We start from the raw sequence: 13,288 nt of genomic DNA, 5'->3' as shown, positions 1-13,288 counted from the left end.
CCTTGAGATTCCATATGAATTTTAGGATAGTTTTTTTAATTTCTGCAAAAAAAAAGTCATTGGAAGGACAGTTTCAGTGGATATAAGAATTTTGGTCAGCAGTTTTTTTCTCTTAGCATTTTGAATGTATCAATTCACTGCCTTCTGGCCCAAAATTTCTTTTTTTTTTTTTTTTTTTAAAGATAGATTTATTTATTCATTCATTTATTTATTTATTTATTTATTTATTTATTTATTTATTTATTTATTTATTTACGATAGGCATAGAGAGAGAAGCAGAGACAGGAGGAGGGAGAAGCAGGCTCCATGCCAGGAGCCTGACATGGGACTTGATCCCAGGACTCCAGGATCGCGCCCTGGGCTAAAGGCAGGCGCTAAACCACTAAGCCACCCAGGGATCCCCTGGCCCAAAATTTCTGATGAGAAATCTGCTGATAGTCTTATTGAGGGTCCCCTATATATAATGAGTCACATGTCCTTATTTTCAAAGATAACTTTGGCTTTTGAAATTTTGATTATAATGTATCTTGGCATGGGTCTGTTTGAATTTTTCTTTCATGGAATTTGTTAAGCATCTTGGATGTTTGATTGTAATGTGTATTGGTATGGGTTTTTCTCGCTCTCTTTTTAAAGATTTTATTCATTTATTAGCACAAGTGAGTACACAGGAGCAGGGTGAGGAGTAGAGGGAGAAGCACGCTCCTCTGCCAAGCAGGGAGCCTAATGTGGCTCGATCCCTGATCCCTGGACTTAAGGATCCTGACCTGAGCCGAAGGCAAATGCTTAACCAACTGAGCCACCCAGGTGCCCCTGGTGTGGGTCTCTTTGAATTCATCTTTCCTGGACTTTGTTGAGCATCTTGGATGATACTCCTGGCTTTCATCAAATTTAGAAAGTTTTTAGCCATTGTTTCTTCAGTTACTATTTCTGTCCCATTTTCTTTCTTCTGGGACGCCCACAATAAATATTTTGGTTTGTTTGTTTTTGGCCCATAGGACCCCTAGGTTCTGATTACTTCTTTTTAATCTTTTTCTTTCTATTCTAAGGACTTGATAATTTTCATTGTCCTGCTTTTAAGTTTGCTGATTCTACCTTCTGCTTGCTCAAATCAGCCTTTGAATCTCTCCAGTGAATTTTTCACTTTAGTTATTGTACTTAACATCTCCAGAATTTTTGTTTTGGTTTCTCTCTCTTTTGATCTCTGTTGATATTTCCATTTATTCATACATTGTTTTCTTGACTTTCTCCACATCTTTATAGTGCTTTGAGCATCTTTAAAATGATTGTTTCAAAGTCTTTCTCTAGTAGAACTGCCATCAGATCTTTTTCAGAAGCAGTTTCTGCTTATTTCCTTTGCACTCGTACTTTCTTGTTTGTTAGTATGCCATGTGATTTGTTGTTGTTGAAAACTGGATATTTGAATCTAATGATGTGGCATTCCTGGAAATCCTATTCTCCTCCTTCCCCAGGGTGTGCTGTTTCGTTGTTGTTGTTTTTTATTTATTATTCTTGTGTTTTGTGTTGTAGGCTGTTTCTCTGCCAAAGATTAACCTGAGGTATACATTTAAGGTCTTTTTGTCTTTTCTAAGCCTGCTTGTGAGGTTAGTTTGTAATTTTCTCTGTATATGCAGTTGTTTTTGAGTATTCTAGTCTTGAATGTCTGGCTCTCAAACAGAGAAAGAACAATGCTGGGAGGCAGAAGTGCTTTGACTTTTTAAATCCCCTGGAGGTAGCTTTAGCCGGAGGAGGGGAAGGATCTGTAACAGTGGGGGAGGTGCAACAACAGTAGTCTTCCTCGGCCTGCATCTCTGATCTCTGATTGGTAGCAGCAGTCAGTAATCAAAGCACACGTCCCCAGTAGTTGGAGGACAGGCTGCTTTTTTGCCCACTCTGGCTCCTGCGGGTGCTGCAGGCTGCTGCAGGAATGTGTACACAGGTGCTTGCCGCTGGGGGTGGGTAATGAGTACCTGCGCCTGCACTAAGAGCTGCAGTTTTACCTTCCCCTGGAAGTTGCAAGCCTTCAATAGACTCTGGAGTCCCAAAGTAGTTACCTTAGACAGATGATGCCAGTGCAGTTGTTAGCAGTGTAGGTGGGAAGACACGTTCCTTCTGATGCTTCCTATTTTTCCGTCTGCCCAGAATCCTCTCCTGATTTGTTACTTCCTAAAACATTGTTTTTCATAAGTCAGAAAAAAACTAAGAAAAATAATGGTTTAAAAACCTTTATTAATACTGTGATGAGCTAGAAGTGGGGTGGGAGATAATTTTGCTATGTTCAAACCCAGAAATTTCTCAATTTACAATATTGGTACAAATGAATCAAATTAATCTTATTTGGTAGACATTTTTAACCATGTTAATTTTTCGTTGAGACTGTAAAATAGAACCATCAATCTATGGTATGCTTTCTTGATAAAGGCCAAACTCCTTGTTTTTATTTCACAGACAATTGTGGCTATTAACAAAGACCCAGAAGCTCCAATTTTTCAAGTGGCAGATTATGGAATTGTCGCAGATTTATTTAAGGTAAGCTGGCTTTGGGAGAGATGACTGTTACCTAGATTGTCATCCAAGAAGAACCTCTTAGAGTTGGTCATAGAGGAAGCCATTACAGGAGAACGTCGTATGTCTGTGTACCTGTGTGTCTGTGTGTATTGTATTAATATATGTATGTAGTTTTGAACTACTTAAAGTGAAGTTGTCCTAATAAATATATGAAGTTTATATAGAGTATTATAACTTTACCCTTGAAAAGGAGTCCATAAAAAAAAAAAGAAAAGGAGTCCATATTGTCTTTAAAATATCCACATGACTTCTGGCATCTTGTGTACTAAGGCAGTACACGATGTGAAGTGACTCAAGTAACTATAACCTATAGTCATATTTGGCAGGTATCTTAAAGAAGTTCACATCAGGGACGCCTGGGTGGCTCAGCGATTGAGCCTCTACCTTCGGCTCAGGGCGTGACCCTGGGGTCCCAGGATCGAGTCCCGCGTCGGGCTCCCTGCATTGAGCCTGCCTCTCCCTCTGCCTGTGTCTCTGCCTCTCTCTGTGTCTCTCATGAATAAATAAGTAAATCTTAAAAAAAAAAAAAAGAAAAATTCACATCAAATACCCTCATTCAGAGATTTGCCAGAAATGCTACAGCTTTTCTTTTCTTTGTTTTAAGTTTTACATATTTAATCTCCACACTCCCCATGGGGCTCAAACTCTGACCCTGAGATCAGGAGTTGGATGCTCTTCTGACTGAAGCAGCTAGGCACCCCGACTCAGCTTTTGAGTGGGCGCTCGAGTGCGGCTTGTCTGGCTCAACAAGTATGCTCTGCTTGCTGTGTTGGAGAGTTCAGGGCCTTCCTAATGTGATATATTTAGGGAAGAACACTTCCCACTCTTCATCCTCTTCACTTTTGAGTGTTCCTTCTGCCCTGCCACCACCCCTGTACTTGCCCTCTCCATGAGAAAAATTATTTTAATTATACTGACGTGTAACATTGAAAGGTCATAGCTCGTGCCTGGCCCGGCTTCTTTTTGTCCTGCAGGGCTTGCCTGCACACCTGTAGGTTGCCTTACGCAGAAATCGCTCTTGCCGTCATTGAGGCTCTAAACGTAGCATCCAGCCCTGGGAGCACTGGGTTTGCTAGTGAGGAAGCCCTCGCACAGAACCACAGCAAGCCACTGCGGGCTTTAATAGCGCCACGGTGGTCCCCTTGGCAAAAGACTTGGCCCCATACCGTGGCTTCGCCAGTGCTGCGTATGCTCCACATGAACTAAGGACTTACTCTGAGAGCACACCTGTACTTGGAAGTGTATGTTCGTGCTCAGCGAGGACGAACTTCAGCTGCTCACGCAGAGACTAGGATGGGGCTGTTGCCCTGGGTCAGCCGTCCACTTGGCAAACCCCCATCCGGGCCCCTCCGAGAGCCCCTCTTCAGTGATCCCGGGCTCCTGTAATTGAAATTTAGGATTTGGGTATTTCTGCTGCTCCTGTTACCCGACCCAGCTGTGTGAGAACAAACAGTAATTAATGACACTCATTTGACCACTAAGATATACCAGTGGGAGGAAAAGTTAGAGAGAGAAATTTTTTGTATCTCTCACAAGGGTAAGTAACTTTGTTCAAATAGCAAGCATTTAGCTACAGTGAGAAGCTTAACGAGTAAAGACCTTTTAATTTAAAAATGAAACCCTCTTTTTTTTTTTTCTTTTTCCCCCAGAGTTAGGAGTCTCTCATGTAAAGGGTAGTGGAGGGGTAGGGTAGTGGAGGGGTAGTCGAGTAGGGGGATGGGGTGACTGGGTGACGGGCACTGAGGGGAGCACTTGATGGGATGAGCACTGGGAGTTACACTATATGTTGGCAAATCAAACCTCAATTAAAAAAATTAAATAAATCAAAAAATAAAAGTGAAACACTCTGAACCTTCACCATGTATTCAGTTGATATGTTTGGAAATAGACATCTACTGTAGTTGCCTTTTTTCTTCAAGAGAATATTTAAATAAGTTTACAAATAATATTGTTTATTTTAACATTTTTTTTGTTTTCTTGTGCACTATATGTTGCAACCTACAGACTGGGCTTACTTGAAAAATGGATGAAGTGTTAGCTGGAAATTTGTGATGTTTATATAGTAGATGACTGCCTTGGGGCAGGAGCAACTTTGTAGCCATTATTGATGGCAAGGTGTCACACAACTATGCCTCTTGCATTAAGGACAGCTCCCGGGTCTGATAGGAGAGAAGGAGCACGCAAGTGAGGAGGTGTGTACGTGTGTGTGCTGAAAGAGGGTATCTTGGTGAGAGTCCTAAGTAAAATTAGATTACGAAAATATTAAAAATCTGCCTGAGGGGCACCTGGCTGGCTTGGTTGGTAGAGTATGCGACTCTTGATCTTGGGTCATAGGTTCTAGCCGCAGGTCGGGTGTTGAGATTACTTAAAAAGTACTGCTTGAGTTGTAGCCTCCCAATTGCTACTACATATGTGACACCAGTGAGTTATGTTTTTTTCAAGTTGTCTGTGTCCCAGAGAGATCTGATTTGGGAAGACTACTCAGCAAGTTTTCAGCACAATTAAGCCAGGCGCCTGGTTCTATTTTGCGCTCCCAACTCGTTAGGGACCATGGCCAAGTGGTTCACTGCTACTCCTCTACCTATAAATTGCAGTAAGAAGGACCTTCCTGGTGGGGCAAGGTGGCTGTGACGGGATGGCCCTGGTGGGTTACTGGACCTCCACCCTGCAGCTATTCCTGAGGGCTGTGCAGGTGCGAAGAAGCAAGCTCACAGCCCAGTCCAACGAATGCATGTTGACTTTCCTTGCTGTGGCCACGGGGATGGTCCAGTAATGGCTTTGCCCCGGGAGGCAGGCAGTCCAGCATTTCGCAGCCCTGACCTGGAGTCTCCTGGAGGGCTGCAGCGTAAGAGCTCTGATGGAGGCGCGATGCCACTCGAGGTCCTGCCCCAGTCCAGGTCCCAGCAGGTACAGCACTGAGCCAGGCCTGCCGGCGCAGGGAGGCCTGGCTTTGCTGGTCGCCCTGCGCTGCGGAGACAGTGAGCACCTCAGGTTTGCCGTGCTGGCTGTGGGGAGAGTCTGGTGGCAGAAGAATGTGCTCCATGTTCTAATTTCCAGGCTAGAACCACCCGAGTGGGGTTCCACGGCGTATGTGGAGAAAGTCTCACGCAGCTCCTCTTAAGAGGAATGAATTCAAAAGCTACCCCCCAGCCCTGATGGAATCACACTTACTCTGAAAGTTCGAAGAGGCTGTTGTGGCTGCAGCCGTGGTCTTTGCCTGCCTTGTTATCATTCCTCAGTGACAGCTGGACAGTACAGCCCTGGAAGGGGTCCAGAAGCAAGTCGAGTCCATAGAGTTGTCTCCTCCTCTTTCTAGGAGCCTTGGGGTGGTGCCTTGGACACGGTGGAATGAACAGACTTGTACCCCTCGTTCTTGGGAACACGTAGTGGGCCCCCTTCTCCGTCTCTTGTCTAGATCATTAATAAGCAGAAGAGGAATAGTTTTCTTCTGTATTATAATTTGGTTTGGGACAGGAAGTCCTGGTGAAGGAAGTGGGACAGGAGAGCACCTTTAGGCCCAGTTTACCAACGACCTGTCTTATCTTCCCCTTCATCTTTTACTTACTTAAAACTTTCAGGATATAATTTTAGCAAAAAAGTTTATTCCTAATCAGAAACCTCTGTTTCCCCCCAACTCTAATCACAAAGAAAAAATAAAGACCTCACTTTTGGCAGACTCCAGGAACCTAGACCGTATCCATCAAATTGTTCTTTTAGTTGAAATCAGAACGCGTGTAACATACGTGATTATTACAGTAATTCTGACCGAAAAATGGACAAGGTGGTGTAGTGAGTATACTCCTCAAATAGTTATAACAACACATAAAAATACAGTGATGCAAGTTATGAATGAGAGTTAGCATTATCTATTTCAGATTAAGATTTTAAAGAAAATACCATAAAGTCAGGGGCACCTGGCTGGCTCAGTAGGTAGAGCATGCAGCTCTTGACCTTGGAGTTGTAAGTTCAAGCCCCCCACGCTGGAGGTAGAGATTATTTTAAAAAATAAAATGTTTATTTACTTATTTATATTTTGGGGGGAATGCAGAGAGAGAGATTAAGCAGGCTCTGCACAGGGCACAAATCCATTCATTCTAGTGTCCATGTCTGTGCCTGAGGTACAATCCCTAAGATTTCCTATAAGAGTGGGAGGTAGCGGGATCCCTGGGTGGCGCAGCGGTTTAGCCCCTGCCTTTGGCCCAGGGCGCGATCCTGGAGACCCGGGATCGAATCCCACGTCGGGCTCCTGGTGCATGGAGCCTGCTTCTCCATCTGCCTATGTCTCTGCCTCTCTCTCTCTGTGACTCATAAATAAATAAAAATTGAAAAATAAAATCTTTAAAAAAAAAAAAAAAAGAGTGGGAGGTAGCTATACAGATGCGGGGCTTGATCTCCCAACCCTGAGACCATGACCTGAGCAGAGTAGTTATGAGCCACATACTAGTTAAATTATCTTGGCCAACCTATTTAATTTTTTTGAATGTAAACTTTCTCAAAAATAATATAAATATCATACTGCCTACCTTACAAGGTTATATTGAAGGTTTATACAATATATTGAATATACAATGTATTGAAGGTTATACAGTATAATGATACCTAGTACAGTCTGTGTTAAATATTAGGTGACCTGTTTGTATTTCCTTTCACACAGATACATAGTAGGTGTTCGATAAATGGTAAATATTATAATCGGAGTTAGAGTGACTGAGAATAGGACACTACCTGACTGGTGGTGGTGGTGGTGGTTTTTTAATAGCTTTTCTGCATTTAGCTCACAAATCATAGAGTTCACCCTTCTAAAATGTATAGTTCAGTGATTCTCGGTACATCCAGAGTTACACAACCATCAACTATGTAATTCCGGAACATTTTCGTCACACTGAGAAGAAACCCCATACCTCTTCGTAGTCACTTCCTATTCCCCACTCTCCCCAGACCCTGGCAGCACCTAATCTATTTTGTATTTCTATGGATTTTCCTGTCCTGCTATTTCATGTAGACAAAATCATGTAATATATGGTCTTTGGTGGCTGGTTTCTTAGCATAAGGTTTTCAAGATCCAGCTGTGGTGAGTCCTATATCAGCACTTTCTTTTATTGCTGAATAATATCCACTGTGTGGATATGCCTCGTTTTGTTTATCCATTAATCATTTGATGGACACTGGGGTTTTTTCTACTTTTTTGCTATTATAAGTAACGCATTTAAGTTTTTGTGCAGACATATGTTTTCATCTTGTTTGGGTATATAGCCAGGAATGGAATTTCTGGGTCACTTGATAACTCTATTTTTAACATTTTGAAGAACTGCCAGGCTGTTTTCCAAAGTGGCTGCCCCACTTTACGTTCCCACCAATACTGTATGAGGGCTCCAGCTTCTCCGTACACTCGCTGACACTTGTTACTGTCCATCTTTTTTTTTTTTTATAGACATTCTAGTGGCTGTGAAGTGGTAACTCATTGTGGTGGTGGTTGTGTTTCCTTGATAGCGAGTGATGTTGAGCATCGCCTCCTGTGCTTGCTGGCCATTTGCATATTCTTTGGAGGTCTATCTATTCAAATCCTTTTTTTTTTTCTTTTAATTTTTATTTATTTATGATAGTCACACAGAGAGAGAGAAAGGCAGAGACACAGGCAGAGGGAGAAGCAGGCTCCATGCACCGGGAGCCCGACGTGGGACTCGATCCAGGGTCTCCCGGATCGCGCCCTGGGCCAAAGGCAGGCGCCAAACCGCTGCGCCACCCAGGGATCCCCTATCTGTTCAAATCCTTTGCCCATTTTAAATTTTTGTTATTTGTCTTTTTTGTTGTTGAATTGTAAGAGTTCTTTATATATTCTGAATTCAAGTCCCTTATCAATATGTGATTTGCAAATAATTTCTTTCATTCTTTAGGTTGTCTTTTTCCTTTTCTTTCTCTTTTCTCTCTCTCTCTCCTCCCCTCCCTCATCCTCTCTCTTTAATTAATTAATTATATTGTCTTTATTAAGTCATGAATCAGACAGCATCCCATTTAGCAAGTAGAGGGGAGCTCCTGTCTTTTCACTTTCTTGATGTCCTTTGATGCACAAAAGTTTACATTTTGTTGAAATCCATTTTATCTTTTTTCTTTTATTGCTTGTCCCTTAGTAGGTGTCATATATGTGAAACTTTTGCCTAAGCCAGTAGAGTGATTATAGGCCTCTGTATCTGTTCAAGTCCTCACTTTGATTTCCTTTGGGTTTAGACCTATGGATTGCTGCGTAATATGGTAATTGTATGTTTAGCTTTTTGAAGAACCTCCAAGCTGCTTTCTCTAGTGGCTGCACCATTTTACATTCCACCAGCAATGTGCAAGCATCCCAGTTTTTCTGTATCTTCGCTAACACTTGTTACTTTTCATTCAGAGCCATCCTGGTAGGTATGAAGTGGTGTCTCATTGCGGTTTTGACTTGCATTTTCTTAATGTCTGATGATGCTGGGCATCTTTTCATGTCCTTTTGGCCTTTTCTGTAACTTTAGAGAAATATTTATCCACATCCTTTGCCAATTTTTTAGTTGAGTTTTGCCTTTGTTCTTGAGTTGTAGGAGCTCATAATGTATTTTGGATATTAAACCCTTATCTGAGAGATAATTTCCAAATATTTTCTTCCATTTTGTAGGTAGGTTATCCTCTCACTTTCTTGATAATGACCTTTGTACAAAAGTTTCTAATTTTGATGAAGTCCAGCTCGTTTTTTTTCTCTTGTTGCTAATGTTTTTTTTAGTGTAATAGTTAAGAAGCCATTGCCAAATCCAAGATTATGAAGATTTAGCCCTGAGTTTTCTTTCAATAAGAGTTTTATTGTTTTAACTCCCATGGTTAGGTCATTGATCTGTTTTCTATATGGTGTATAATTTTTGTATATGATGTGAGACGAGGTTCCATCTTCATTCTTGTGCATGTTGTCACGGCACCATGAGTATTCTATTCCCATCGATTGGACGTTGCATACCACCTGTTTTTTAAAACTTTCTCCAATTCTCCCACACATAGCTATTCACTAGAGTCATTCTAATCCCTTTACACTGTTTCTCTGGAACCCACAGGGTTATCTCTGTTTGCTCTTCAGTTCTTATCCAGAATACTTTTCTCCTCCACGTTAATGTTCTGATTTTTCCAAGTCCGCACCTAATCTCTTCCTCAGAACTCCTGGATTCCTGGATTTTGAGCATTTGGTGCCATTCTTCTCATCTTCTTACATCTTACATGTAAGATGAGCACATTCTTGATTGGGTGGTTCATAGTCCTCTGTCTTTTCTCACCCAAGTAGGGGGTGGGGACTTCTTGTGGGCAAGAATTAGGCCTGAGCTTCTCTATCTCCCATGGTGCTTGCTTACTCTGGGGAAATACTAGTTAAATGACTGAAATATAGTTGTGTTGTGATTTCTGTCAGTAGATTGTCTTATTTTATTTTATTATTATTTTTTTTAAAGATAAACATAAACTCACTTCCATTTGGTCTTACTGAATAGGGAGCTGCATCTCACACTATCTAAAATACAGATAAGAATCTAGGTCTTTAAGCTTGCTCGGGGCTGTCATTCAGTGAAGTTGAGCTGGCATTTATTTTTTTCGAGTAAGGCATTGTGTGGTATGCTTGGAAAGTCTGAGGTTGATCTAATAAGAAAGGATATAGATGATGGACAAAGTGCCCTCTTTTGGGGGGAGTGTGGCAGGGAGACACGCTAGAAAGTCTTTAAAAATTGTTCTAAATCAAGTTAATGTTTCACTTAAAAGAAGTTGGGCTCTAGCCTATTTTTCATGGAACACGTAGGTCCCACAGGAGGCTTGTAGCTTGTCATCCGGGTGACTGGCCCAGCTCGTGGTCTGCCCACTGAGCAGAGCTAGGAGTGGTGCCAGCACTTAGTGCTGCCCCCGAGCTAATGCCTGCTGGCTCAGTGGTAAACACGGGCCTTCCAGTAGGCTGGAGACAAGTGACATTCGGAAGAAACACCATGTCGGCAATTTCCTTAATAAATGTTGTACGAACACATTATTTCCACCTAATGGAAATGTAGCTGTCTTCAATAATTGAGCGGCCGCGTGCATCGGGCAGGTTCAGGGGGCAGCCCTCGGAGCGGGGACCGCGGCAGCCCCGTGGAAGGCTGGCAGATTATCCTTGTCAGGTGGCTCAGGCGACACTCCCCCGCAGCTGCCTGCCCAACGCTCCGCCTGCCCCACCGGCCTGCCCCGCCGGCTCGAGTCCGCAGCTCCTCCTCCGCCCGCCCCCTCTCGCCCTTCCTTCGCCGCTGGAGCCCTCCCGGAGTGGGCTGGAGTGGGCTGGACGGCTGGGGGGGCGGGGGAAGCCGGGTGCGGGGGAGCCGCTGGGGAGGGAGCGCAGGAGCGCAGGGCCGGACTTGGGGCCGGACTTGGGGCGGCCTCCGGCAGGGGTGGGCAGAGCCCCACGGCCAGGGACGTCCTCGCGCAGGGAAAGCGGGGCTCCCGCAGGGAAAGCGGGGCGCCGGCGTCCGAGCCCCGGGCCGCTGGGGTGACGCTGGGGCAAGCCCCCGACTCCGTTTTGGCTCAGAGCGTGATCTCAGGGTTGGGAGGCGGCTCGGGATCCTCTCCCTCCCTCTGCCCCACCCCCCCATGCATGACTCAATCTTTGGTTTTTATTTTTCTTTTAAAATTTTATTTATGAGAGAGAGAGAGAGCGGGGGAGGGGCAGAGGGAGAAGCAGGCTCCGCTGAGCCAGGAGGAGCCTGATGTGCTGCTCAGTCCCAGGACCCCTGGGTTATGACCCGAGCTTAAGGCAGACGCTTAACTGACTGAGCCACCCAGGGGCTCCTTTATTCATTTTGAGGGGAAAAAAAAGTCCCCAAAAAGTCCCTACAGGCAGTATGCGGGCTCGTGGCCCTGCCAGCCTTGTGTCCAGGTGGTCTCCCCTTTCAAAAGTTGTAGTCGTGAGCGGCCTTGGTGGCTCAGGTGGTCGAATGTCTGGCTCTGATCTTGGCTCAGGTCAGGATCCCAGGGTCGTGAGGTCAAGGCCTGCCTGGGCCCGTGTTCTCTCTTGCTGCTCCTCCCCTCACTTGTGCTCTGCCCTCTCTCATTCTCTACAATAGATATATTTTTTTTAAGTGTGTAGTGTTCCCACATTCCCACAGAGGGGAGCACAGCAGGGGTGGGGGCACACCTCGAGCCTCAGGAGCAGTGTACAGGGCTTCTTTGTACTTTCTTTTTTAAGATTTTATTTATTCATGAGAGAGACAGAGAGACGCAGGCGGAGGGAGACCAACGCGGAGGGAGACCAACGCGGGACTGGATCCCGGGACCCTAGGATCACGCCCTGGGCCTAAGGCAGAGGCTCAAGCCCTGAGCCCCCCAGGCGTCCCTCTCTGTGTACTTACGAGCTGTGACCACACCACACCGAAGGCTCAAGGTGCTGAATTATCATTTTTTTTAAATTTGCAGGTAGTTCCTGAAATGACTGAGCTATTGAAGAAGAAATGAGTTCTTATGTTTTAAGAAGGAAAATGTCAAAGTATTCACTGAACAGAAATTCATGGCTATCATAGTGACCGTTGGAAACTTTGGAGAGCTACATATCATAATTCGAGAAAAAGTTCTCACAGATGCCAGAATGCTTTATGAGCCTCTTATTACATTTCTTTTAATTATTTGTGGTTCCAAGCGATTATTTTTAAGATTTTGCTAAAAAGTAATAATAAAGATTTTCTAATTCTGGAATAAAATATATAATAAAACATTTCCATAGCTTTAGAACTACTACCAGAAGCATGCCTGGCTTTGTAAAGGAAGAAAATTGAAGAAGGGAAGTAAAAGTCTCTCTTTCCTTGGCCTGTCTTGTCCACGGAGGACCCTGTTCTCGGCAACCTTGCACCGTGAAGTTCCTCCTGCGGATCATCTTGATCTAATTGTTGAGAGAAGGGACCTGGGCTGGCAAATTCAGAGCCAAAGCATCAGTATTATCTTAAATATGCTCCGGCCTGCAGGAAACCGTGGCCCGCATGGTCAAAGCAGACCTGACGCGCCCCTGGGTCGCTGGGCGAGTGTAGTTGGCTCGCGGGAAATTCAATTCTCCATTTTCTTTTAGAGTCTTGTGAGGTAACAGGACTTGGTGTGGGGAGGGAGGGAGGGAGGGAGGGGGCGGCTCCGGCGCCTGCACGTGGTCGGCTGCGGGGAGGCCGCCGGCTGCCCCCGGGCTCGCGGCGCGGGCGGGGAGGGGGGCGGGGAGGGGCGGTGACCGCCGCGCTCGCCCCGCCCCCCCGTGGGCGGCCTGGGCCTGGCCCCTCGACTCCTGGTGCCGCGGCCCCTCGCGGTGAAGCCCTCCGCGGCCCACGGGCGTCCACTGACCCCGGCCCCACAGGTCTCGCGCGTCTCTCACGACTAAATAAAGTCTTAAAAAAAAATCAGTGGCATTTCAACCTCCTCGCGCCTGACGGGGAGAGAGGGCGGCGGGGAGACGCAGCACCGGGCGCGCGCGCGGGAGGCCCTGCTGCTGCTGCGAAGGGGCGCCCGGTGGCTCTGCGGCTGGCCGCGGTGCGGCTGACGGCCCGTGCTTCCTCCGGCCCCGGCCGACCCGGCCCCTCGGCCCCGAGCGCTCAGCGGCTCCTCCGGGTGCGAGGCCTCGTCCTGCCGCACCGGGCGCCGCCCTGAGGGCCCGCGTCTCCGTGTGGTGCAGCCGGGAGCGGAGCGCGGCGACGTCCGAGCTCGCCCGGATCCAGGCGGCCGCGGGGCTCCG

At 45.7% G+C, this 13,288-nt stretch overlaps 1 protein-coding gene across 2 annotated transcripts in view; it reads left to right on the top strand.

The window, feature by feature from the left end:
* Positions 1-12,321, top strand: part of ETFA (electron transfer flavoprotein subunit alpha) — an 86,202-nt gene extending 73,881 nt beyond the window's left edge. For both annotated transcript variants that reach the window (XM_041742905.1, XM_041742904.1), the window contains exons 11-12: positions 2,446-2,526; positions 11,998-12,321. In XM_041742905.1, the coding sequence (XP_041598839.1) occupies positions 2,446-2,526; positions 11,998-12,036 (120 nt within the window). In that variant the 3' untranslated portion in view covers positions 12,037-12,321. The remainder of the gene's footprint in view (positions 1-2,445; positions 2,527-11,997) is intronic.
* Positions 12,322-13,288: the final 967 nt, after the last annotated feature.

The sequence above is a fragment of the Vulpes lagopus genome, chromosome 2 (assembly GCF_018345385.1).
Source record: "Vulpes lagopus strain Blue_001 chromosome 2, ASM1834538v1, whole genome shotgun sequence".
Lineage (NCBI taxonomy): Eukaryota > Metazoa > Chordata > Mammalia > Carnivora > Canidae > Vulpes > Vulpes lagopus.
Note: the sequence above shows the minus strand (reverse complement) of the source record. Positions and strands in the feature narration are given on the sequence as shown.